General features: G+C 45.3%; 1 protein-coding gene across 9 annotated transcripts in view; it reads right to left on the bottom strand.

Moving 5' to 3' along the window:
- Positions 1 to 27,255, bottom strand: part of PTPN3 (protein tyrosine phosphatase non-receptor type 3) — a 1,752,022-nt gene that overhangs the window by 1,031,210 nt on the left and 693,557 nt on the right. For all 9 annotated transcript variants that reach the window (XM_085606835.1, XM_085606836.1, XM_085606837.1 and 6 more), the window contains 2 exons: positions 19,363 to 19,450; positions 17,405 to 17,493 (listed from right to left, as the gene is read on the bottom strand). In XM_085606835.1, coding sequence (XP_085462961.1) covers positions 17,405 to 17,493; positions 19,363 to 19,450 — 177 coding nt within the window. The remainder of the gene's footprint in view (positions 1 to 17,404; positions 17,494 to 19,362; positions 19,451 to 27,255) is intronic.

Raw genomic sequence — 27,255 nt, 5'->3', positions numbered from 1 at the left:
CTTCTGCACAGCCTTCCCTTATTTGGCTCCGACATACCTACGAAGAGTTGAGCATCTACCTGGAACTCTTTTGTGCAATCAAGGTAGAAGTCAATGTTCTTTTTAGGTCCTGGCGGTGGACTCTCTTCCTATTTGGAGGGATAAGGCAGAGCAAAAAAGGTAGGCAGGGTAATGCTCTGGCCTATATGGAAGGGAGTGACAACCTTTGTAAGGAAGGAGGCATGTCTCTAGAGGACCAGTTTCTCAGGATAAAAGAAGGTGTAGTGAGAGTGCACAGAGAAGGCCTGCAGTTCACTGACCCTCCTGGCGGATGTAATGGCCACTAAAAAGGCAGTTTTAATGGTCAGCAGCCAACGAGGGCAATTGTGCAAATGTTCACATAGTGCTCACATAAGCAAAGTGAGAGCAAGGTTGAGGTCCCACTGAGGCATGATGAGTGACATGGGCTAAAACATTTGCTGCATACCTTTGAGAAACCTGGCTAACATAGTGGATTTGAAAAGAGAAAGCTGGTCCAGCAACCAAAGGAATGCAGAGATTGAAGAAAGATACCCTTTGACAGTGCCAATAGCAGAGCCCTGGTGGGCCAAAGATAGGGCAAACAAAAGAATCTTGGTTAAAGGTGCAGAAAGGGGTTGACCGTTGTGGGAAGCACACCATGACACATGCTTATCACATCGGCAGGTGTATACCGACTTGGTGGAAGGATGCGTGGCTGACAGAACAACATCAAAGACTTTGGGCAGAAGGTCAAAACCTGTCAACTGTTGTTGCTCAATCTCCACGCATGCAGGTGGAGGGTGCACAGGTTCGGATGATTGAAAGTGGGTGGCATGGGTGGTGGGATTGTCACAAAGGAGAGGGAGTAGCCATTTAGAACTATTTGGAGTACCCAGCAGTCTAATCTTACTGACCGCCAGTGGGGGAGGTGATGGCATATCCTGCCTCCCACAGGATACAAATCATGGTCTGAGGGCGGACTAAAGAGGCTTGGATGCAGTGAGTGGCTGCCAGGGGGCTGAGGGTGGGGCTTCTGGACTGACCCAATTGCTGGCTGCCTGTCCCACGTGGTCTAAGGGACCGGCGCACTCAATCAGGAAAAGGCTGGGAAGCCTGCTAGCCGTGGTGGTTGGGAGGGCATGGGCACTGTTGGTGATCCCTTCCATGGCCAAAGAAGGGGTGGAAGGCAGATTGGGGTTGATGAGGGACCACAGACAAGCTTATCCACCTGACCATAGCCCTGCTGCGCTTGAAGTACTCTAGCTCTAAATTCATCTGGTCTCCAAAAAGGCGAGAGCCATGAAAGGGCATGTCCATCAAGGAAGTCTGGACACCCCCGAAAATGTAGATGTTCTCAGCCAGGTGTGGCACCACAAGGCTACTGACAATGAAATGAATCTGTTCAGAGAGTCAGTTGTGTCGAGTCCACATCGGATTGAGAACTTCGTCACATCTCTCCCATTGGCAAAAGCCTGAGAGAGTAAGGCCAGGGCCTACTCCGGGACCTTAGGCAGCAATTGCGCAACCACATCCCATAGAGTATGGGAATAACTTCCCAATAGGCATACAGTGTTTACAGTGCCAGGCTGGTGGAAGAGAACATTCTCTTACCGAAGGTGTCCAGCCTTTTCGATTACCTATCCCGTGGAGTGGTAGTAAATGGGCCAGAGTGGATACGGGATAAGGAGGCTTGGACCACCAAGCTCTCCGGGATGGGGAGCCGGGTAAGGAAACTGGGATAACCAGGAGCGGGGAGATGGCGACAGGCAATCGTCCTATTCACAGGAGCCCCTGTGCAGAGCTTGGACCAGGCCCCCAAGTAGGAAGTCCATAAGGGCTTTTTTGAATTGGAGTAAGGGTTTTAAGGGGGTGACTTTGCACCTGAAGCACCACCATCAAAACATTAGTCTTGATTGCCACTGAGCGTAAGCTAATGTCCAGTACAGCCGCCCTGCGCACCACCACCGCTAATGATGCTCCATCCTCTGTAACCACAGTGGGAGGTAAAACCAGGCCAGTGTCAGTTGAGGTGTCACAACCACTGGCCTTACCCAGTTCCTCATAACAGTTGGCCTTTTCTTCAACCGGTTCATCTTCATAAGCATTCATAGACCCCTCCCAAACGTCTCCCTCACAAGGCCTATCCATCAAGTTAGGCACTGGCTTCACTTTGGAAAAAATGTCCTTGGTCAGAGCCAGACGTGACGTCGGAGTCGGGAATGACTATGGGGACGCCATCAACAGAGTCTTCACAGAAGCAGGCACTGAGGAAGGTCTACGTCTCGCCGGTGCTCAGGACCCAACGAAGGATCACAAGGGCCCGAATGGCACCAAGGGCGAAACTGATAGCATGGTCCCAGAAGGGGCCCCTCCCGGTTGGCTTAAGGATCTCCAGAGGGGCCAGCCCACCCAAAAATGAGGTGCATGGCCTAATAATTTTTTTTTAGTTGGGTAGGAGTCGCTCTGGGAAAATCGGGGAAACGCAGAGTTGACCCAAGATCATGCACGACCGACTCGCGGGCCTCCTCATTTCGTCTGATGACTTCAACGGATGTGGTGAAGTTGAAGATAGTTTGGACTTCTTCGACTTCATGTGTTTGTGGCACTTCCCCGAGTTCCCCGATGATTTAGAATGTGATGAACCTCGGGGTGAGGCTCCGAGAATGGTACAGAGACCTCCCACGCGAACGGGACCTTGAACTTTGCAGAAACAACCGACATTGGGTGGCAAGGCTCTGGAAGGATCGCTCCCTTAGTGCCTTTGAATGCATGGCACGGCAGTGCTTACAAGCTTTGGAGTCGTGTTCTGGCTTCAGGCGCCACAAACACACCAAGTGAGGGTCTGTCACCAACATTTATCTATGACAGGCCCAACAAAGTTTGGAAACAGATAGTTTATTTGGTGACATCCTCACACAAGGAGATTAAAAATCTCTAAAATAGTTGACGAAAATTTGAAAAAGACCAGTCAAAAAATGACTGAGGGGGAGCTCAAACCAGAGCAGCGTTATCTGGTGCGGAAAGGAAAAATCTAATACCAGCGCGCAGAAATGGCATCTACATAGGTACCATGCACCTCACTTCCGGCATGGACGACACAGACGCAGAGCAGAATACCACCACCTAAAGGTGCGCAGGGGTTCTGCTCAAAAATCTTCCTGATCCAGTCTGATGGCTGAGGATATTCTAAGGTAATAAATGTGCAGCTAGAAATCTCTATTAGATAGATTATTAGCAACGGAAAATCACTTGTTCTTCTGATGGATACTTCTAACCAAAGATTACTCACATTCTGAATAGATACCATAGCAGGACCTCCCAAGATGGGGGTCTGTGAACCAGCTAAAATCAAAAAGACCTGCAGCACCAAGCCCCTCTCTACGACCCCACTGTAGAGGCAGTAGTGCTTTGTGAATGTTTGCAATGAGGCCCACCTAGCCACCTTACATATGTCCAGGACAGGCACTCTGAGTGCTAACGCAGTGGTAGAAGATTTATCCCTGGTGGAATGATTTCACAAGCCTTTTAGGAGATGCTTTTTTACAAGTGCTTAGCAGGTTTCATTTCAGACAAGCCATCTATAAATGATCTGCTTTTGGACTACTTTGCCTTTTTTTTGCTCCAGAAAACCATGCAAACAGCTGATTGCCTACTCTATGATCCGAGGTATGATTGATATAGAAACTCAAAGCTGTTCTGGGGTTCAAGTGATGTAGTCTCTCTTCCTCATTCGAGGGATGATGAGGATCAAAGAATGCCAGAAGGGTGATAGCCTAACCAACATGAAAAGGAGTGACTACTTTAGACAGAAATGAGGCCCAGGTCCTTAGAACCAGCTGTTCAGGAAAGCTGATGGCATAAGACAGACTTACACAGAGAGCCTGAAGATTGCGCACATGTCTAGCGGATATTATGGTGATGAAAAAGACTGTCCTTAATGTCGGAAGCCTCAAAGGACAACTGTGCTGTGGTTCAACAAATGAACAAATCAAGATAATGAGGACTACATTTATGTCCCACTTGGTCATTACAAAGGGTTTTGCTGGAATACTGTAAGTCTTTTAAAAGCCTTGTTGGACTTGGCCCTTCTGGCAGGTTCACCCCTGGACTTTTTGGCTTTTTATTGGTGACTTGGTGTGGTAATTGTTTGGTCTCTGCGCACTTTCCCTGTGTCCCAGGGTAAAGTGCGTGCGTGCTCTGAGTGCATGTGGTGAGATAGGCCTGCCCTCCCATAGGAATGCATGGGGAGTGTATGTGTCCCTAGTAGTTCCTGATGCGTGGGGTGTGCAGGCCCGAGTTTGGTATGTGCGGACTCGTGGGAGTGAATGCTGCGCGATGTGTGCGGCGTGCATGTACCTAGTGTGGAAGTGCCACTTCTAGAAGTGGGCACTTCTGTGTGCAGTGTGTCTGTCGCGTGATTGGCTGGTCGTGTCATGTGACGGGCTAGGGATTCCCCGGAGTCAGGATGAGTCACCCAGTGGTGAATGGGGAGATCAGCAGCTAGATGGGTGGGAGGAGTACACCTGGGTCCTGAATAGGACAGTGTTTTCCACACACAATGCTGGCCCCGCCCCCTGTGGTGCGACTGACGACCCTAGCCCTGCCAGTGAATAGAGTGAGGGGCTGAGCACATCAAGGGTGCTCCCCAACCAGCTGCGACTGGTTTTCCCCCTCACCCTGAACCCAGAACAAAGGGTTTGCCTGTATAAAAATGGGGCTGTGTCCCCACAGAAACTGTTCTCTGCCAGGATCTTACCTGAGGGGGGCTGCTGCTACTGCTGGACCAGAGGACCGCCACTTGGACTACCTCCCTGCCTGGAGGCCCAGTGAGCTGGCTCTGGGTCCAGCCTTGCCCCCCACCCCTGCCCTGCTGCATGCAGGGAAGAACTTTGCTGGACTCTGTTGGTATCTGCCTATAAGCGCTGGGAGCGCTTTATTTTGCCCCTAAAGCGCCTGGAAGCGCTTTTCTTCCACCATAGCGCTAGGAGCGCGCTATCTGTGGCCCCAGCAGCGCTGAGCTGCGATCCTTTACAGGGGAACCCCGACGTAGGGATTCCCCCGCTGGCGATCCTCGCGGGTGCCTACCCCGCTTATTTTAATTATTTTTTATAGCGGGAGCCCACCCCGCATATTGGTGCTGTTGGCAGGTACCCACCCCGCTTCTTACTTACATTGATAACGGGAGCCCACCCCGTATTGCCAGCCTTCACGGGTGCCCACCCCGTTTATTCCGGTGTTTCTGGGTACGGGTGCCCACCCCGTCTCGCCACCGTCATCGGAACTCTGGGCCGCCGCGCTGCCTGCGGCGACCCGGAAACAAAGAGGAGTCACGCCTGGTGGTGGGCGGGGCCTTAACCCGGCGCACTGTTGGACGGAAGCGGACGGGAGCCTACCCCGCGCTTCCCTGAGGAAGGAAGGAGGGAGCAAGGCAGCAAGACGCGCTGCCCGGCCGGAGTGCTACTGGCAGCAGAGACGCCGGCGTGGGGAATCCGGCCGGGGCTCCCGCGCAGTCAAGGGAAGCCCCGCGCCGAAAGGAGAGACGCGCCGGCAAGGGAGAGGTCCAACCCGCGCCTGGAGAGTCCAGTGAGTGGGGGCTCTTGCCGGCCTGATAACCGGGGCCAGCATTGGGTGTTTGGAGCGCTGGGTCGCTCCCGCATACGAGGGCCTGTTACCTCGCTGAGCCCCCAAGGGACTCCAACATTGGGGGAAGCCTTGGAAGAACCCAGAAGGGTTACCGCCTTCACGGAGGCAGTTTTGTTTTAGAGCTCAGTGTAGCTCCAGCTGCTGGGGGCATCCGTACCAAGCGTTCCCGAGCGCGAGTGGCGCTCCAACGAAGGGGCCCATTACATTAAGAGCCTGCGAGGCTCGCGAGTCCCCCAAGGCGGGACTCCAACGGCGGGGGCATTTCTGTTGTGCCTGAGCGAGGCACTAGGACATCTCAGGTGTCGGGCGGCCCCAGAAGGCAGCGGGTCGCTCCAACGTGTTTGGGGCCAATTGTTAAGAGCCTCTGAGAGGCTCCAACGTATGCCATATTTGTTCAGAGGCACCGTGGTGCCCAGGCTCAGCTCCCAGCTGCCCAGCACTTAGTGGGCAGCTGCAACGTTTAGGTTGTGGCCTCTGCGTTTTGGCTGGCGCAGCTTGCGCAGCCTTGCCCTAACATTTAGACACAGGGCGTCCTTGCCCCTTCAAGGCCAGTTGGCCTAGGGACTGCCACAGGTAGTGGCTAATGTGAGTTTTGGCGCCATTGTACCTGTTCTGCACCTCTGAATGTGTTTTTGCGTCATGTGCTTTGCTTTACACCTCTGAATGTTATGCATCATGTGTTTAGGTGCTTAGACCCCTACAGGTATTGTGATACTTAGGTGGTTGTTTTCTCCCTAGTACAGGTGGTGCTAGTGAGGTCCTGATTCCCTGCGCAATATTTTCCTAAGGTGGTTAGGGTTGCGTAGGTGGTACTTACCTGATACCAGTAGTGACTGGTTGTGTGCTAGGTGTAATTTTGTGCAACAGTAATTTTATTTCCTATGTTCTAAGTGCTATGTTCTAAGAGTGCTAATTCCTGACAGTGGTCCATGTGGCCCTGTCCCCTGTATATATAATCCCTTGTAAATTCTGCCCGTGCCTGTTGGCACATTGTAGAGTGTGTGTTTTTATCTAATGTGTTGTGTATAATACAAAGGCTATTTTTATAGAATACCTTGTGTGGAGTTTCCTTTGTGGTGGGCCTTGGGTGTTGTTGCTGGGTGCGCGCGCAAACGCTTTACACATCGCCTCAGAGATAAGCCTGACTGCTCGTGCCGAGCTACCAAGGGGGTGAGCAGGGGTTATCTTTGGCGTGTAACTCCCCAGCCCTGACTAGAATGGTGGTTTCTGTCTGGCTTTGGCGCAAGCCCTAGCCAACCAGAAATCCCATTTCTAACAAGCCTCATAATAATTGTTTTTTTTCAATAATGAAGGCAACCGCCAGAGTATTGAAAGAGTCAAAAAGCAGCACTTAACAGTGCCCAAAGCAGAACAAAAAGTAAAACTTCAGACAACTTTACCTGTCAAGGGTGCTGCACTAAACCATAAATTTGTCCGAACAGTTGGCATACACTGATTTTGTGAAGGGATGCCTCAACACCAATATGACTTCAATGACCTCTGGGACAGGTCGAAAGAGGTCAACTGTCGCTGCTCAGTCTCCAAGCATGCTGGGGCAAAATGTGGACGACTAGGTGTAACACATGCTGCTATGACAGAAAATCCTCCAAACGTGGAAAATTGATTGGAGGACAGATGCTCGTGCCCAGAAGTTCCAGATTCCACAATCTTCTGGCCCAATCCAGTGCCTCTAGGAGGACTTGGAAGGGGTTGTTCCTGATCTCTGTCAGAACTTGCGTCAGGAAAGGAAATAGCAGAAATGCATTTAGGAGATCTGCGCTCCATTGCAGTTGGGAAACGTCTGAGTGAGAGCTGCTTTCGGAAGTCTAAAGCATAGAAGTGCTTACATTGCACATTCTCATCAATGGTGAAAAGATCAAGCCAAGCGCTCCACATTGCTGGAATATTGCCTGTGCCACCTCCAAGTGCAGCTGCAATCCATGATCTATTAGGCACATGCGAGTGAGCTAGTTCGCTCTAGTGTTCAAAGATCAGGTGAATCAGAACCGGAGAAATCCTTTTGCAGTCCAGCCACTTGCAGAGGCACAGTGCCTTTTGACACAGGGCCCAATACCCCACCCTGCCTTGCTTCTTGCAATAACACATGATGGAGCTATTGTCCATAGGCAAATGCACCACCCTTCCTATGACGATTGGCAGGAAGACCAAGGCAAATCACCCTCAATTCCAACAAACTGATGTTCAGTTGAGTCTTTGCTGAGGCTTTTGACCTCTAGCAGACAGCCTCCCAACCAGTGAAGGATCCCTAAGCACCGTCTGCTCTGGGTGTGGTATGGAGAGGGGCATGCCACTGACTCAATTGTGGTTCAGTAGCCACCACTATAGATCTTTTGCAGTCTCCTCCGAAAAATGGACACAACCTGACACATAATCCTGACGTTGCGAACACTGGGATTTTAGGTCCCACTGCAAACACTGCATGAACCATCTGGCATGCGTCACCAGCAGTATGTATGAGGCCAATATTCCAAGAAGTCATATAATCATATGCTCTGGGATATAGGGCACTGGCCTAAACCTTGAGATCATAGCACAAATGTCCTTGACTCTCCATTCTGAGGGAAAGGCACAAAACTGTACCATAACCAGAATGGCTCCAATGAAATGCAACATCATCAAAGTAGTCAGATGTGACTTTGGCTCATTAATAGCAAAACCCACAAAGTCAGGATGTTCGCTGTTGCCTGGATGTGGCTGACTTAGGCAAACTTTCATTCAACAGCCATTCGTCAAGGTAGGGAAAGACGGGTGCCACCAACACATGAAGGAATGTTGCGCAGCTATCACTTTAATGAACACCTGCGGGGCGCCTGTGAGATCGAAGGGGAGTACTGTGAACATAAAAGGTTCCTGGTCCACAATGAACCACATGTAGTACCTACAGGATGGGGTTGTGAAAACAAGCATCCTGCGTGTCCAATGCCACCATCCAGTCCCTTGGGTCTAGGGCAGACAGTACATGGGATACCGTGCCCACCTTAAATTTGACCTTCCACAGAAAGGGATTGAGAGGGCAAAGATCGAAAATAGGATGAAGGCCTCTGTCTTTCTTCAGCACAAGCAAGTAGCAGGAGTGAACACTGAGCCTCTATTACTGAGGCCAGAATCCTCTCTATGGCTTCTTTGGCCAAAAGAGTCCATACTCCCTGCCGTAAGACAGGTAGAAGGTCCTCCATCATCCATCTTGAAGGTGGTGGAAGGTGCAGTGAGGTAGAAAGGAACAGTATGGAACATCCGGATAGACAATTTGAAGGGCTCACTTGTATATTGTGAGGACTTGCGACCCTTGAAGAAAATATTAAATCTTGCCTCTGCTCTGACAGGGTGTATGTGTGCCGATAAGGAAACACTAAAGCATTTTTGCCATTTCAGCCAGAGGGGGTGCGGGGAACTGAACCGCACATTGTCACTGCTGTCTTCTTTGTCTCTGTGAACCGCGGCCTCTCCTACAAAAGAGCTGAAAAGCCTGTTGTGCTGGAGGTGTTGCAGAATGGGAAAGCCACAGAGAAGTTGAAACTGTGGTGAAATTGTCTCCTGGAACCAGACAGGCACAAGGAATGTGTTGTGTCTCTCTTCTCCTTAAAACACTCCAAGAAAGAGTTTGCTTTATCATCTAAAAGGCAAGATCAGTTCAAAGGCATGTCTACTAAGAAAGCCTGGACGTCCCTGGAGAAGCAAGTGGACCTCATCCTGGCATAAAACTTGAACCGCCATATCCCAAATAGCATAGAAGTAAAGCCAGAGGAGATAACTGGCATTGACTGATCTTGGAGCAAGGCTCTGTAATAAGATAGAACTTAACCCCAGCTACAAAAATGTTATTAACCTGGTGGCATTGAGCACTGATATGAATCCAATGGGTGGGTGTCCCAAATTTTGAAACCCCACTTTGGCACATCACATGGCTATGGCAGGCAGAGGAGACTGGCGGGCTTTTGCCCCAGACATTATTGGCATATCAAAGCTGAGAGACGTGTGGGGTGAGAATCTTATCACAACCCTTAATCAACTTACAAGAGAATATCCATTGCATACATAAGAATTCTAACTATACCTATATTTGTGCCACCCACATGAGGTACACAAACACAAGTTCGGCACAATAACTGAAATGAACCCCCTCAAAGTAAATACCTCTATGAAACATAAGGCAAGAAAGGAATAGCTAGACCATATAGATCGCTGGTATAAAACATTCTTAACCCACTGAAACATCTGCGTGCTTAACGAGGAAAAAGGCCTTGGGCACTAAGAAGTGACTGGAATAAGGCCAAGATGGTCCGCCACCCTTGCAATATCCGCACACTTCTGATTGATTCATTTAAAATACTTCCGAATAGTTCAATACACACCTAGTAAACTCTGGGAAATGAAAAGAAGCTCAAACCCACATTATCTGGGATTGAAGTCTAAACCCTGCAGCTTCTTCCACGAAGTATGGGTTTGCCTTGTGATACATCACGGTTGGTCCTGAATTCATACTACGTTTGTGCAAATAGTGAGCTAGGCTATCACATCTGATCCCAAAATGGTAATGTTGGATGTAATGGAGGGGTTGGATTGACCTAGGAGTACTCCCTTTTGGTCACCATGGATATGATGGTAGCAAAAAGGGACATCACACAGCACTAGAGATCCTGAAAAGAGACGATTCTGAGCAAGTAAACCTGTGGTACAGATTTCATAAAAAAGCGCAGGAGGTTGTGTGCAAAGTCGGTGGATGTTCTGAAAGGCATATAATATGTAGTGCCTTTGGTATAGCTATTTCCTGGCTATACTTACTACATATCTTGATGGGCAATTATATATAGTCACGCTATATTGTATTTATCGGTCAGCATATTATTTCTTTAAGCAATATGTTTCCTGGCTGTGTATTACATTTAAACTGTTAAACCAATATACAAGAGCCATAAAAAAAGATGACTGAAGAGTCATATCCGAAGAGGGTCCTTTCTTTGTTAGAACCGGGTGGCTACAGAGATGTGACGTTATGGAAGATGTGCTGAAAACAAGGTAACATTTTACAGTGATCAACCAAATGTCAAAAGTCCAAAGGGTATCCGTCACAGGATGTACTGACCCTATTATCAGGCCATGCTCCACATTGGGTTGGGTTTGTTATACCCATATCCATAAGGAGCTCTTTTTGGAGATATTTTTTAATGCTCAGGGAACCCTGAACTTCAGGTACAGCTGGATCTTTTTTAACAAATTTTATTTTTAGAGCGGGTGATTTTTGACAGCTATTAAAATTACTTGTGGTTTATATCCGGAATAGATGTGAGGTGTTGAAAAAAGCTCAGTATCGCAAGCCCGACTGAGCGGCGCATTCTTCCCCTTCAAAGCTGAGGAGTGATTTCACTTGATAAATTCAGATGACAAGCTTAATCCATCAGGCTACGTTTCACTAGACATTCACGTCAGTTCAAATCAACCTCAGCCTCTTTAGTTGTTACTGCCCATCATTAGTGATTGCAATCCACACCTGCCACCCACCGACATGACATCAGAGGAGAACACCCCACCACCCTCATACCTCTTAGCACCCCAAAGAAGGCTTCAAAGGGGCGACAAGTCAATGCACTTACGTGGAAAGTGAATATGGGGAAGGGGGGCTGTGCCAGCGGGGCCAAGGAAGTGAACACTGAGCAGGCCAATAGGCTGTGGCCCAGATGACTCAGTGATTAGTCACCAAAAAAGAAGCAACAATTCAACAGTCCAGCAGAGCAGAAAAGGCCAATGGTAGTCAGGTACACCTAATTGAATGACTCTCTAGAATATCTGGTGGAGTTTGCTGAGATTTTGTGGAGTTTCCAGGGGAGTTACGATCAGGGGAAAGGAATAGGTCCTCAGGAGGGGCACAAGTGCACTCTGTTGCCTCTCCAATGAAGGAGGAAGAGAGACAGTGTGTGTATGTATGTATATGATATTTCTATAGCACAAATCTCTCCAAAAGGTCGTGGAGTGCTGCACAGGGTGTAAGACGAGCATAGCATCAATACGTGACTAGCTGGTTTGTGGACTGGTAATGCATTGTGCTGCTGCAGTGTTCTTTAAAGTGAGGGAGTCTTCAGTGTAAGTGGTAAAATATATGGTAAATGTGTTCTGAAGCAATTACCTTCTATGTGACAAATAAACACAATATGAATTGGTCTTTGATAGATATGTCCCTGCATAACTTGTAAAAATACTCTGAGGTGTGAGGAACTGCTATTGACATTTAGTGGGAATGCTGAAAATCCTGCCTCCTTTGAAAGATTTATGTGATATTAAGGATTTTCCTGGTAACCAGGTAAAGGAATACTTGAGGCTGAAGATAATGGTGCTTATGGACATTTCTCACCTCGTTATGCATTTAGGAGAGACAAGAATTTACTAACATGTATGACTGGCAGCAAAACAAGTAACATCAGGTTGCTTGAGACACCCAGAAGTTCCTCTTTTCATAATGTTGCATACCAAGTCTTGGGAAATATAACTATGGGGCAAATAACAGCTTATTTGGAATACAAGCAGAAAGATGATGCATAAGATATTAGATTACAAGATTCAAATTGGTCCCACCAGGCTGAGAATTTCTGTAACCCCACTAGCAATAATATTCTGCGATTGATGGGAGGGCAGTGGAAGAGGATAAATTGCCCAAATCACTTAAATCAGGGTTCTCCAAAGTTAGTCCTGGAGGACCGGATCCATGCCAGATTTTTAAGATAACTACATTTATATAAATAGGCATATGCTGAAAATCTGGCATGGATCCAGCCCTTCATGAATGACTTTGGAGAACCCAGACTTAAATCATAGAGAACAAGAGTTTGAATAAGTGACTAATTAAAAATGATTATGGCCTCTTTTAAAATAAGTGTCAGCACCCCGCTCACACTTGGGTGAAGAGGCTCCTGAAGATGCCCAATAAGCCTGGGGGAGGAGGAGGAGGGTTTTAAATCTCAAGTGAAATAATGCTATTCCTATCCTGATAGTCCTCACCATGCATGATACCAGCATTGTTTATGGGGCATGTATTGGGCAGATGGGTTTTGCAGCTCACGGTTGATGAGCTGAGTGTAAAGTGATGAGAGTTGGACTAGTGATGCAGGAGTATCCCCGTTGGGTATCTACAGTAAAGCATTAGCTGCTAACACAGTAACTCAGTGAAGCACAAGTTACTTACCGTCAGTAACGATATATCTGTAAGAGACATTAGTTAGTGATAGAATCCTTACCTTAGAATTACCCCCAGGCGTCAGATTGGATCCGGAAAGTTTTCGTCAGCAGTACCACTCCCATCGAAAGGTGGCGTCATGCGGCTCCACATCTGTCGTAGGCGTTGTGATCGCCAGGATGATGTTGCGGCAGCTACTTAGACGCCGCCCTCGCGCGCTGTCGTCAGTTCTGTACAAGACTTTCCGAGCCAGGAATGCAGAGCCAAGCAAGATACTAGGGCCCTGAAAGGGATGACCTTAACCCTAGAAATCAGTTCGCAGAACGGGGAGGATGGGTGGGGCGGTAAGGAATCTATCACTAACCAGTGTCTCTCACAGATATATGGTTACAGAAGTAAGTAACTTGCGCATCTGAAAGAGACACGTTAGTGATAGATTCCTTACCTTAGAATAGATACCCCAGCAATACCAAGCCCGGTGGTGGGTCAGCGAACCAAGATCACACCAGAAAGTCACGGAGCACAGAACGGCCAAAGAAGCCGTCTCTCCGGACTTGACTGTCAAGGCAATAATGCTTACTAAAAGCGTGCAGCGAGGCCCACGTAGCTGCCTGACAGATGTCTTGCAGGGGGACACCACGTCCCAATGCAGTAGTAGCTGCTGTCGCCCTTGTAGAATGGGCTCGCAGCCCCACCTGAGGCTCCTTCTTAGCCAAAGAATAACAGGCTTTGATACACAAGATGACCGAGCGGGAGATAGTCCTCTTGTACACAGCCCGGCCTTTCTTGGAACCTACGTAGTCAACACAGAGCTGGTCATCCACTCGGAACGGTCAGATAAAAGGAAAGCGCACGTTTTGGGTCCAGATGGTAGAACCTCTCTTCCTCTCTGGAAGGGTGCAGAGGCGGAAAGAAAGTGGGCAAGGTGATAGTTTGCCCGATGTGGAAAGCAGTAACAACCTTTGGCAAGAAGGAAGGACGAGTGCGGAGCACAACCTTGTCTGGATGAACTGATAGAAAAGGAGGTTTACAGGAAAGAGCCTGGAGCTCACTCACGCGCCTAGCGGAGGTGATGGCAACCAGGAAAGCAGTCTTTAAAGTTAGTAAACAAAGAGGACAATTGTGAAGCGGCTCAAAAGGAGAACACATCAAGTAAGTAAGAATCAGATTCAAGTCCCACTGCGGCATCACAAACGGAGTAGGAGGGAAAAGCTGTGTAACGACTTTGGCGAGTGTCCCTTTACCAGATACAGTAATCCTCTCGCCCACTGGAATAAGTTGCTTTTTACTGCTGTTTGCCTTAAACCATGAACTGCAGCATTTTATTATTCACACCCCTTGCTCTCCGGTTACTGGACTAGCATATTAGTACATGCCAAATATTCTACACTGAACAGTTATGTTATGATACATGTGGACAAAATCTTTATTAAGATGATTTTAAACAAAAACATACTTAAATAAAACCAACCATGTTGGCATGATATTTCATGATTATTTTGCTAGTTATCACAGAAAATTGAATTTTATGTCACGGTGCTCAAAACATATTTAACTCTGCTTCCCACCTCAACGCTTGGTTATTGAAATTGAACACCAAAGCTTCATGTCTTTTCAAGCTTTGTGTTGCCAACATTTTTGGCGTTTTGATACATAGCTATATGATTTCAGGATCATAATATGTTTTTAAGTAGTGTGCGTTAGGCAGCAGTTCTGTAGGTCCATTCACCCTTGTTGGGAGGGACCTTCAGGTTGTCCAACCTACTACGTGTCTTCTTTCCTCCTCCTGCCCTGTGGAAAAAGTGTTGGTGATATTGTAAAGCAACTGCACATGCATCTTGAACTCTTTGGGAATCAATAAATGTTGAGTGGATCTGTGGCTAATGTTTTGTAGGTTGCCAGATTTTGATTTATATGGCCCCTAAATAACTATTATTCATCAGTTGTCCAAAGGTTTTAGAATCCTTGACCAGTGGGCCTGCAAGACTGGAACTCGGGTTATTAAATAGTTCGCCGAATAATATAGGCATTTGTAGATTGCTCTATTCAAATAAATACTGAGGCGTCGGTTAATCGATTTTTAAAAACCTTTTTTAGGGGGTTGTACATCAGAGAAAACAACTATAATTTGACCCAGAATTCTCAAGTACTGACTCCGAAATGTTATTGGAAAATGCATTAACAAGGCAGGTGGAACAAACAGAAGTAATACACAATTAAATCCATATTCTTCTTCTCCTCAGAGTATATCAATGAATGTGATTGTCTAAAATTGTAAACTTTGTTTTGTTTTGCATGCATGAAAGAGAAATCTATTTAAAACAGGGGACTGATCAGGGAGCCTGAGAAAGGCTGAAATTGCAGAAAGGTAGCCCTTAATAGTACCCAGAGCAGAGCCCTGCTGCGCTAAAGGGAGAAGGAACAAGAGTACTTCAGAAAGAGGGGCAGAAAGGGGATCCACAGCCTATGCTGTGCACCATGCCACAAATGTGTTCCACCTGCAGGTGTATACCGATTTAGTGGAGGGATGCCTGGCTGCCAGAATGACATCACAGACTTCAGGAAGCAAGTCAAATAGAATCAACTGTCGCCTGTCAATCTCCACGCAAGGAGGTGGAGGCTGGACAGGTTCGGATGGAGGACCGTCCCCTGCTGCTGTGACAGAAGATCCTCCCGAAGAGGCAGTCTGATCGGGGAATCCACGCTCATAGTTAGAAGCTCGGGATACCAAACTCTTCGAGCCCAGTCTGGAGCCACAAGAATTACTTGGGTCCAGTCGCGCCTGATTTTCTTCAGCACTCTGGGCAAAAGTGGTATAAGCGGAAAGGCGTACAATAGACCGCAACTCGACTCACGACGAAAAGCGCCACCGAGCAAGCGCCGCCTTGGAAATTCCAACATGCAAAACTGCTGATATTGCGCATTCTCTTCAGTGGCGAACAGATCTAACCAAGGCTCTGCCCACTGTTGAAAGAGACCTTGAGCCACCTCCGAGTGAAGACTCCATTTGTGATCCATCATGCACCTGCGGCTGAGTTCGTCCGCCATGGCGTTCAAAGAACCCGCCAAGTGTTGAACCACCAAGGAAATGCCTTGATGCTCCAGCCATGTCCAGAGACGCAGAGCCTCCCTGACATAGAGTCCACGACCCCACCCCGCCTTTCTTGTTGCAGTACCACATGGCGGTGGTGTTGTCTGTGAACACCTGCACTACTCTTCCCTTGACAGAGGGAAGGAGTGCCTTCAGTGCAAGTAGGATCGCCCGGAGCTCCAGAAGGTTGATATGGAGCTTGGACTTCACCGGGGATCAGAGGCCTCTGATCTCTGCCTCTCCCATGTGGCTGCCCCATCCAAGGCGGGACGCGTCCGTCACCACTGTGATCTCCGGTTGGATCGGGACCGTGAATGGCACGGAGCCGAGTCCTGGGCCTCCAAAAACTTTCAGGACCTCTTGCGCAAAGCCTTCGGCGCCATGGCCTGGCAGTCGGGGCACAACTCGGGGTCGGAGACACATGCGGTGCAGGTCCGCCACCGACGTATTCTGATGGCAGCCCTCGCAGGACTTAGAACCAGGCATCCCTAACTGCACCAGGAGTCAAAGACTCAAAAGATTTAGAGACAAAGAGTCCCAAAAAACTCAGTCAAAAATTGACTGGGGGTACCGGTCTCTGCGGTAGCTGGCACGGAAAAAGAAAGAACTGACGTCAGCGCGCGAGGGCGGCGTCTAAGTAGCTGCCGCAACGTCATCCCGGCGATCACGACGCCTACGACGGACGTGGAGCCGCACAATGCCACCTTCAGACGTGCAGGGGTACTGCTGACGAAAACTTTCCGGATCCAGTCTGACGCCTGGGGGTAATTCTAAGGTAAGGAATCTATCACTAATGTGTTTCTTTCAGATAAACTTTGTATAGAATCCTATATGCAATACTAAGTTTGTCTTTGTTTTACTACTGCATAAGATTGCATTCTTATCTTTCTTTGATTGTAATGCTGCTGCTGAAACTTCAATTAAAATTGACTAAAAAAAAAGAACGGACTAAAAAAAATCATTATCAAAGAGCATCTGAAAGTGGGAATGGTAGGGACCAAAGTGTTTTTGTTCAGAGCTTAATTATTCAAGAGGCATGAGTGCTCACACTCTTGTCACATTATATTATTCTTTGTTAAATTACTTGAAATTTCAATAAGCCACATTGAAAGGCTGATAAGTGGCATGATAGGCAGGTTCTTCACCAAATATCCAAATTCACATATTTATGTTGGCAGCACTTTCATTTTATATTGCCTGCCATAAGCAAACACATAATCGTTTCTAAGAAGCCCTGAAATCCTTCTCTTCTGCTGAGATATGTGCATAAGATAAAATAGATTATACAACACTACATTAAGACCAAATGAAATAAATGGCAAGCCAGAACTGATGTAATGTGACAAGAGATTAGCACCTGTTAAAAACACATTTTATCTGCTTTTACATGTTTAGTAAACTGACACAATGAAGATTAATTACAGTGCAATTTCAAGTTTTAAAGTAAGCATTCAAATTATATAGATTAGCTTAAATGATCTTACCAAGGATAGAAGCTCGTGCAAATAAACTTTCTATATATAGCGATGCCTCCTGAAGCAATGCCAATCACAAGGTCTAAATTATGTAGATCCTGCAAATATCAAATGAACTTTATTTAAAAAGAAAATCACATTTAATTACTGTTTGTAATTTGAAACAGTACTTTTCATTAGCAACAAATCATCTTGTTCAAAATGTTGTGGTCACATTTTAGCTCAAAAGGAAGCCAAACATAGCATAACATTTAACCAAAATGACAAGACAAAACAGACATGTTGTGTTATGTCCAGATTTTTTACTTACATACTAGGTTTTTGACTAAAGAAGAAACCCAATTCTGAGATCTTTGTTTGCCCAGTAAGTACTGAAATAGGGAGCTACATTTCACTTGGCATTGTGACAAAGAAGATGGATATGGAGCTATATGTTTATCTTTGTCAGCAAAACCATATTAAAATATATAACCTTAGCAAAAAATGAGTGTTACTTGTTGCATTTTCCCTTGTTGTGACAAAAAGAACGCACTACTACAGTTTGATTATTTACTCTACAATACTCCTATGAAAATGTCTAAGATTATCTAACATCAGGATCTGCAGACAAATTGACAATTTATTAAGTATTGTACATGTACCTACATCGATCCAAAAATAAAGTAGATGAAGAAAAGAATATGGAGGAATACAACAGCTGTTCAGGCAGAATGCTCGGTTCCAACACCCACTTAAACACGGAAAACATTCAGAGATGTCCGGGAGAACTATAGCGTAAATACAGTATTATCCATTAACAGCCATACGCACTATCTTCCAAAGCCTTGTGAAGGACTTCGGTATTTCAATACAGTGCGTTCTACCTCCTTGAGATGACACACTTATATTGGGGAGAAGTGCAAAGTACAGTGCTAGCACTTGTGTAAACAAAAGGTGGGATTTCCTTCCAATTGTCAGGGTGGAGGACTAAACATAGTTCTACAAGGACTACTATTTCAAGCTTGCATACCTTTATGAAGCACTGAGACAAAAACAAATATGGAATGTAAGCCATAAGAGGAATGCACACATTTTGTTTTCCAGCAAGTGCAAAATCAGAGTGACTTAAAGAGATCTTATGTGTTCAACAGACAAACACATAAGTGCGGTCATCAATTGTGGTATTCAGTGTTGTAACTACAGTACTTTGAGAAATGTTAACTTGATGTATGCTCTACTGTACAATTTTTAGGGTAGTAAGAACAACTGTACAAATGACTAACTATGCCACAGTTAAACTGGAATAATGCGTGTTTCGGCTTTAATATCACCGACCTAATCTCTGTAAGGCGTTTGTCGAGTGACTTATTTCATGAATGAATGCACTAAGCTGCTGCTTTCATTTGGCAAGTGCATCTCGATGTCACATAGTGACTCAGTTCATTTTTAAATCTTTATTTTACTATCAAAGATAGCCATAAAAGAACAATCATTATAAAATCTTATATCCAGCACATACAAAATAATATAATAGTAAAATCATTACATCTTATATAACATTAACATAACATTCACGCATTAGCTACATCATAAATAAGGCAAAATTAAGTTTTGCACATAGAATAAATCGGTTAAAAATATTAAAACCTATAACAACTCACGTCAGCTCTATACTGCTAAAAACGGAGGGCTTTTCTCATATTTATTGCCTTCAGAATAAACAGGGCAACACTATAGGAAGTCAGGGGATCGCCCAAAGTAATCAGCAAATCATTTTATAATATTCAAAAAAAATAATTCTTGTCGCATTAGAATGTGTAGGGGAAACAGCAATGGGGTAACTAGATGCATGTATATCTGCATTTAAAAATGGCCGAACAACGATGATCTAATTTCCATTATTTATCCAAAGACCAAGTTATCTAAGCATAATACGCACATTTCAAAACATTTCTACAGTCAATAAAAGAGAAGCAAGGCAAACATACTTTACCACTGTGCATTTCTACTCCATAGAATTCCAGTGTTCTGGCAATGTTAATATAGCAGGATTCTGCTTCACTTTGTCCAAGGCCACTGAGCAAGACAAAAGCAAACAGAAAATAAGCGTGGAATTGTCGGAGTTAACTCTTTCAGTAGTCATTTAATCAACAACAGGAATGTCTCTGACTTGCAGGATGAAGTAGTTCAAGAATGCCCATCTCTAATGTATTGTAATCTATCTTTTTTTCTTAGCTCGATGATATAATTTCACTGGTGCTAACTCCACATATATACTAAGTCTCACAATCGCAATCTACAGTAGATACTTTTTTCCTACTATTTGAGTAGTTTGCATAGAAACAATGTGCTGCGTTAATAATGACCAAGACTTTACACGGCGCCCTCATTTAGTTACATGTATTGCCTTTAAGTTTCCCGTCATGAATTTATTGTATTGATTCCACCAACAACACTGAGTCGCAAAACTTTGCTTTTATTCCTAACCATCAATTATTTTACTAAATTAATATAGGTCTATACTTTTTTATCTTATTGGATATCCTTTGTAAATGAACATTATTCGTGTTGCCTTCTGTGGCAGGAAGGACGTTAAACATTTGCCCCTCATATAACTCATCAGTGGCAAGCTTCCCTAGTTGGAACTTGAAACTGTAGCGAACAGCCATTTACACGCAATTTGTGTGATACACATACTTGCCACCATTCTGTGACCAAAAAGAGGTAGGATCTTTCAAGTTCCAAACCCACACATTAGCATAATGATAACATCATCAAAGAAGACATCACATGAATAATAGCCATCATATCAGGAGAATGGAGTTGTGTCATAGGAAATGACCTTATGTCTTCTAAACCAGGTTACACCATCGAAAATAAATGTCATGGCTTAAATTACTGACCTTTGAGCACTGTGACCAGTGCTAACTTCAGCAACACATGGCTCGACTAGTAAATCTATCCTGGCAGTGAAGGGTTGCTTTTGCTAGAGACTTGTGCTTCCCCTCTGCACAGGTTCCATCTGCAGCTTCCCACAAACAGTAGGATGGGTAAAGATATACCTGTAGGCAGCAGAAGGAAGTACCCCATATTTTCATATGTAATTTGCTCCAGGTGCAAATAACCTTTTTCCGAATCACCATAATGTGGAATCTGTCCCAGGCACAAGCACAATTTACTTGTTTTGCATTCTGACTGCCCACTCATAATTATTTATTTCTTAATCTCACCAAGTAATATTTTTTTCACATAAATACATGTGCAGTCTTGCTGCGTTTCTCAAACAAAACAAACATATCACCAGGGCATACGTCCTAAAAAAGGAAGTGCATTAACCGAGTATGGCAATATGCAAGTCACATCACAATGCTTCAAGGCACATGACATCCCGCATGACATTACAGGAAGTGGGATCATATGCCATGACCTCTCTGGAAGTGATATCCTAAGAAGTTACATTAGATCTTAAGACCTTGCACATATGTTTAGCAGGTCAATCATGAGTACATTTGAGCACATTATGTCATGTAACAAATGAAATCTGATCAGTACTTAAGCCTGTTACTCGAGTTCCCTGTCTAAAGGAATTAACAGCCCAAATGTAGATGAAGTTTGCCTAACTACAGTAGATAAGCCACTAAGTGCTACAAGCTAGGCACAAACACTGCCCTTAAAAGGTTGTGACATCCACACTTAGCAACAAATATCTCTCTTGTTCTTATGGTTGGCATAACTACATCTAGAACCACCCCGACATTTACCAGTCCAACAGAAGAACAGCTCACCCTGGAATCAGAACCACTAGAATACCCACACAAAGAATGCCCACACACTAAGAGGTATCGGCTCCACATCAAAATAAAAGAAAGCTGCATAGTGTCCAAGGATGAGAAGGAAATGGTGTTAAATTTAGCTCACAGGAAAAGGGCACCTGCAATTCCAGTCACAACTAGCACTTTCCAAAAACTATTGGCCTTTGCAATGAAATATTGCTATTTTTCTTAGAAAAACTACACTAGTATAGAAATGTAGGGACAGTGAGAGACATCGCAAACTATGGCCAATAATTATACACTACATTAGACTGCGCTCACTAATCACTTTCACATCCTAGAAATGCTATACTGCCAACATGGTGCAATGAAGAATGCTTACTTATTTACATTATCACCACACTGCCCTGTCGCCTTGCCTATTCAATGTAACCTCACCCTGAAGGAGCCAGCCCTATGTAAGCAGACCTGTCTTTCATCTCATACATAGCATAGCTCTGAATTACTTCAGCCTGCCAAACCGAAAAGCATTGTAACAGCAAAGCTACCCTGTATTATTGTGCTATAATGCAGTACATAACTAACTATGAAGCATCATAGGAGTAGGCAGGGGGGAAAATTGCAAAAGACGACCAAACTACACCCAAGCAGGGTAACAACTTGGCAAACTTTAATATGGCCACATGCAACCCTACTGAATTTCCAAAGCTATAAAAAAGCAACTTGCCTTCCCTTTAAATAAAACAGCTCTTCAACATTTAGTGATTAAAAATGGAAAACAAAGCACATCATTTCAAATATTTGGAAAGCATTTTTTTGTGATGTGATAGATTCAGATACTTCTTCACAAAAGCATAATATTTGGGTCATGAAGGAGAAAGCAGGAATATGTGATACAGTTATGATTTGACAGGAAAAAAGCACAGTTGTAGCATAGATGAGAGAAGAAATGAGCATACGATTTCTGTAAAGGATGTTGCAGTGGGGAAAACTTAATTTAAGAGCCAACTTCAACTGCTGAATCCTGAGAAGGGCATGTAGGTCTAATGCTGTGCATTGATCAGATCATGGTAGTCTGTATCCCAGACGACTAGTGCTTTAGGTGGGATGGAAAAGGAGGGGAGTCTCTAAAATGGACATTGGCAAAAAAGTGTGACTGGGAATCCTTTCCAAGAGGCTCGGCCTACATTATTAAGGGTGTGGCTTAAAACATGAAAACGAATGTCCTGTGCTTCAGAAAGAATACCCCTTGGCCAGTATTTGAGTGCTTCTCTATGAGTTATATGTTATTACATCCAGATCTATAACACAACAAAAGACATCGTCCCACTTCACTCTTCACTAGCATCACCGTCCGGCACCCACATTGCAGCAGGCTAGCCGCTGCGGTGTAGGAATCTTCTGCACCGTCCTTCGTGCAGGAGACAGGACACGTGACGGGCTCTTCCAGACTCTTCTCTGGGGCTCGATGTCTTTACTCTCCAGTATTCTAGGTAAACGATCCAGAAGCTTCTGATTTCTAATTGTCAGCGCAGTTTTCACAGCTTCCGTCCAACTACCACGCGCCGGTTTAGCATCTGAGCGCAACGTCATTTTACGCAAGCCGTTCTCAGTAGTAAAAAACACGGAAAAAAGTTTTCGGCTCCGAGGAAAATGAAACTTTTAGCGGTTAGGGTATTAAGCAGTGGAACTTAAAACGACAATGATAGATTCGTATTTTTTTATTTTTATAATGTTGTAGAAGGAGAGGACGACCAAGCTCGGAATGAAAAGGAAACAAGCATACCACTGCCTTTCTCCGAGGTGAAGCAGAAATGCCTCGGAGAAAGGCAGCGGCGGTTTCAGATTCGGGGGCGTGTTTCTTTTTCTCTCCTCTTGCCATTGGCTGGAGGAGAGAAAAACACGCCTAAAAAAGGGCGTGGCTAAAAAGTGGAAAGAAGAGCACGCAACACGCCCCCGTATCTGAAAAAGACGGAGCCTATTTGGAGGGACGGCTCTCTCCTCCAATGGCTGGCCTTCGTTTAGGAAGCCAGCCAATGGAGGAGAGGCAAAAAGAGAGGCGGGCTAAATAGCCACTCTAAGAAACATAAGATCTCCGGACTTCCGGTTCTGCCTTCGGCAGACCGGACGGTCCGTCGACCTAAAAAGAGGAGGACAAGATTCGAGAAAGAAAGGCTTTTAAGTTTCACGGAGATCGCACAGACTATGAAAGCGGACGCATATTCACGTTCGCCAAAAAATACGATTCACTGAAAGTTTCCAAATACAGTGGAACACAAGCTGCCAAGGTCAGTTCTGCAGGTGGAAGGGCAAGACCAGATATGACATCCAACTCGGATCTCAGCTCAGCCCCGGAGAGCGAGACTGAGGTGGATGCACGCAAATAGGCGATGAAACAAATACCGGCGAAAATCACACTGGCTGAATAGGTCGATTTTTTATGTCTAGAACGCAGACAGGCTCTGCGCCCCAAAAACCAGTCAAACAGACAACCAAAATCAGATCCACATAACGCCCGGAAAAGCGACAAGCCAAGCGACTTAGAGTCGAAAAAACAAACACGACAACCAAGGCGGAAATGAAGACGGTAACGTATTGCGAGCGAACAAACAACCAAATGGTAATAAATCTAACTAATGTGGACCTAAATAGGGCAGAGGAACAACTACTAGCACTAGGGCTGTCATACTGCCCCGAAAGTTCATTTAATTATGCGGCCACCAGAATGGACATATTTAAAAGCGTGAGGAAACTTGAACTGGAAAAATACTTTCTTCAACAAAATAAAACAAGAACTGATTTGACTGGGAATCAGTTTGAACAACTGACAGCCAGTTTCCCTCCGCTCAATCTAACAGCATTACACATGCCAGTCCTACAGGACATGCAGGATTTAGTAAATGAAAACAGTGCTTCAATACACATTATCGGGGAAACTGAATTTACGAGCAGAATGGCCGAACGACGGACAGAGGTTACACCTTTCAGGCCCCGCTCCATCTTCAACCCTATCACACCCAGGGACACCATTGACATTTTTCATGAGCAGGTAGTGATGGGCATTAAACAACTCAACCACAAAGTGCACAACACTCCAAGGCGTAAAACCAACAGACAAGTACTTCAGTACCATCTGTTGATGAACAAACTTAAGGTCAATAAGGAAACAGTCATCCGCAAATCAGACAAAGGGGGCAATTTGGTTTTATGGAGTAAAGCTGAATATATCGAGGAAGCAATGAGCCAACTAATGGACAGAGAATGTTACCGCCGAAGTGGCCAACTAGCTCTAAAAACCATGTGCAATGATTACAAAATGAAATTAGTGGCATGGAAGAATGCAGGACTATGGACTCTTCAAGAGTACAAATTATTGCGAAAGGACAATCTGGTGACACCAATTCTGTACTTTATAACTAAAATATATTAAAAAAACTAAAACCCCCAGGGAGGCCAATTATCTCGGCACGCAACAGTCTACTTGAAAGAACATCTCAGTATGTAGACTTTTATCTGCAAGAACATGTGCAGTAGCTCCCTTTCCATATCAGGGAAAATGCTGAATTTTGAGTGGCAGGATGACTATTTACTTATTCATATGAGACGCAACGTCATTATATACATCTATCAACCACCAAGATGGACTAAGGGCGCATCAACATTATTTAGCGAGGAGATCATCAGAATTTGTGCAGCATAGCAAAATGCTTATTAAGAGTTTTGTTTATGTAATAACATTTTCATATTCCACAATGCTCTATATCAACAACAACGAGGTGTAGCTATGGGGGTCAGCTTCTCCCCCAGCTATGCCTGCCTGGACATGGGATGGTGGGAGGAGCTGGAACATGCAACACATGTCGCAAACAATATCAAAATTTGGTTGAGGTTTATAGATTAACTTTTTCTTATTTGGCATTCATAGTAGGTCTCAACATCAACAGCCTCAACCTGCACTTCACAGCCTCAGTGAGCTCGGAGACTGTTAATTTCCTCGATGTTGAGGTCTAGATCAAGGATGGCCAACTGGAGACAAAGCTGCATAGAAAACCAACCGCTGGCAACTCTGTGTTGCATGCTAGGCCCTCTCATCCCCATCATTTATTCCAAAGTATTCCCTATGGGTAGATGCTCCGGTTTAAACGTATATGCAGCTGTGAAGATGACTTGAAGGCAGCCCAATTAACTAGCAATAACACGTTTTTAGAAAGGGGCTAATCCATGAAATGCATCAATACTGCCATTAAGAAAAGTAACGCAGTCAGGAGGGAGACCCTCTTTAACAAACCCACGGAGGCTGAGAAAACTCAGGGAGAGAATACTGAAACCTTCAGGTTCATCCTGGGATACAATAGACAGGAAAAGGCCATCAAAAACATCATTAGGAAGAACTGGCCTTTGATCCTAGGCGACCCAGTCATAGGCCACCTACTACCTAATAGAGCAGCTATAACCTACAGTATGGCACCCTCTATGAAGGACACTCTAGTCCAGAATGATCCTGGCAGCCAGTCTAAGGGCACGTGGCTTTCCCAGAGAAAGGGATTCCACAGATGCAAGGTATGGAAGGCATACCACTTCGGAGTCAGCAAAACATTATATAGGACACCTTTCGGTGACCAGGAACGGCCTATCAGCAAGGCCCTGACATGCAAGTCGGATTATGTGGTCTATGTGCTGGATTGCCCTTGTGGCCTGCGTTATGTAGGCAGTACAATACTGCAAGGGCACAAGAGGGTACTCCAGCACATCAGGGCAATCAAGAACCAGGACCATACTGACCCGGTGGCCCGGCATTTCGGAGAAGTACATAATGCATTTATACACCACGGCTGCTGACCTATCGCTTAAGCACTCTCATTTCACTATTTTAGGAGGTTTTAACTTACATATGGATGATGCTTCCTGCACCACAGCGGGACTGCTCCTGGACACCATGGAGGGCCTCAATCTCACCCAGCGGGTTAGTGGCCCCACACATCTGGCCGGCCATACGCTGGACTTATTGTTCACCAATCATCCAAATCTGACCACAACTTCTCCCTTGCCTCTCACATGGTCAGACCATTTTCTAATCCCATTTAGTCTGGCTATTATTCTTCGCTCCGACATTCCAGTTAAGGCCAGAGACTATGGTAGGAAATGGTTCAAAATCACTTGTGCCTCGCTAGCCCCTACACTTTCTAGTGCCTCTTGGCAGTCTGTAGGGGATCTAGACACTGATGTCTCAGAGTTTAATGCCCGGTTATCCTCAGCCATTGACGCTATTGCCCCTATGTGACCGATAGTTTCCTCTAGGTTAAAACTTTCAGCACCCTGGTTCTCCCCCGCCTGGGGTGCTGAGAAGAGCCATTGTAAAAAGCTTGAGTGGAGCTGGAGACAATCCTATGATCCAGACATTAAAGCCACCTATAGAGCCGCCATTTAAAAGTTCCACAAATTGAAACGTACTGTAATGAGAGAGTACTTTATCGAGAAAATCAGCTTTGCTGATTACTCCTCCAAAACTCTGTTCAAAATAGTGAAAGAGTTTTCCAAACCAACTGCATTATCCAGTTCGAACTGCCCTAGCCAAAGCCTCTGTGATGGCTTATCTAACTATTTTCACGAAAATATTATAGATATTTTCTCTTCGTTCAACCAGTTCCTGTCAGTCCCGGTTCTTGACTCCAGGGTACTCATGGAGGAAGCTTTTACATCCTTTAACACTATCTCGATCGATAACTCTTGAAAAAAATGTTGGCTTGCAAATCAGGCTCCCCTTTGGATCCATGTCTGGCTCAATTATTCAGTTCACTCGTCCCACTTATAATTTCTCCGTTGAATATGATCTGGAATACCTCATTACAAACTGGTCATTTCCCTAAGTCTTGGAAACAGGCCATGCTGATCCCAATTTTGAAAAAACCTAAAGCTGACCCATCGGTGTTCAGTAACTACCGGCCCATCTCCCTTTTACCTAAACCAGCCAAAATACTGGAGAAAGTAGTACAAGAACAACTTTCTAACTACCTTGAGTCCGGACAACTTCTCCACGATTCGCAATCCGGATTTAGATGCGGTTTCAGTACCGAGACTGCACTGCTGGAGGTGTCTGAGACTATTCGC

The sequence above is a fragment of the Triturus cristatus genome, chromosome 5_2 (genome assembly GCF_964204655.1).
Source record: "Triturus cristatus chromosome 5_2, aTriCri1.1, whole genome shotgun sequence".
In the NCBI taxonomy this organism is placed as follows: Eukaryota; Metazoa; Chordata; class Amphibia; order Caudata; family Salamandridae; genus Triturus; species Triturus cristatus.
This window is presented reverse-complemented; position numbering and strand designations above follow the sequence as displayed.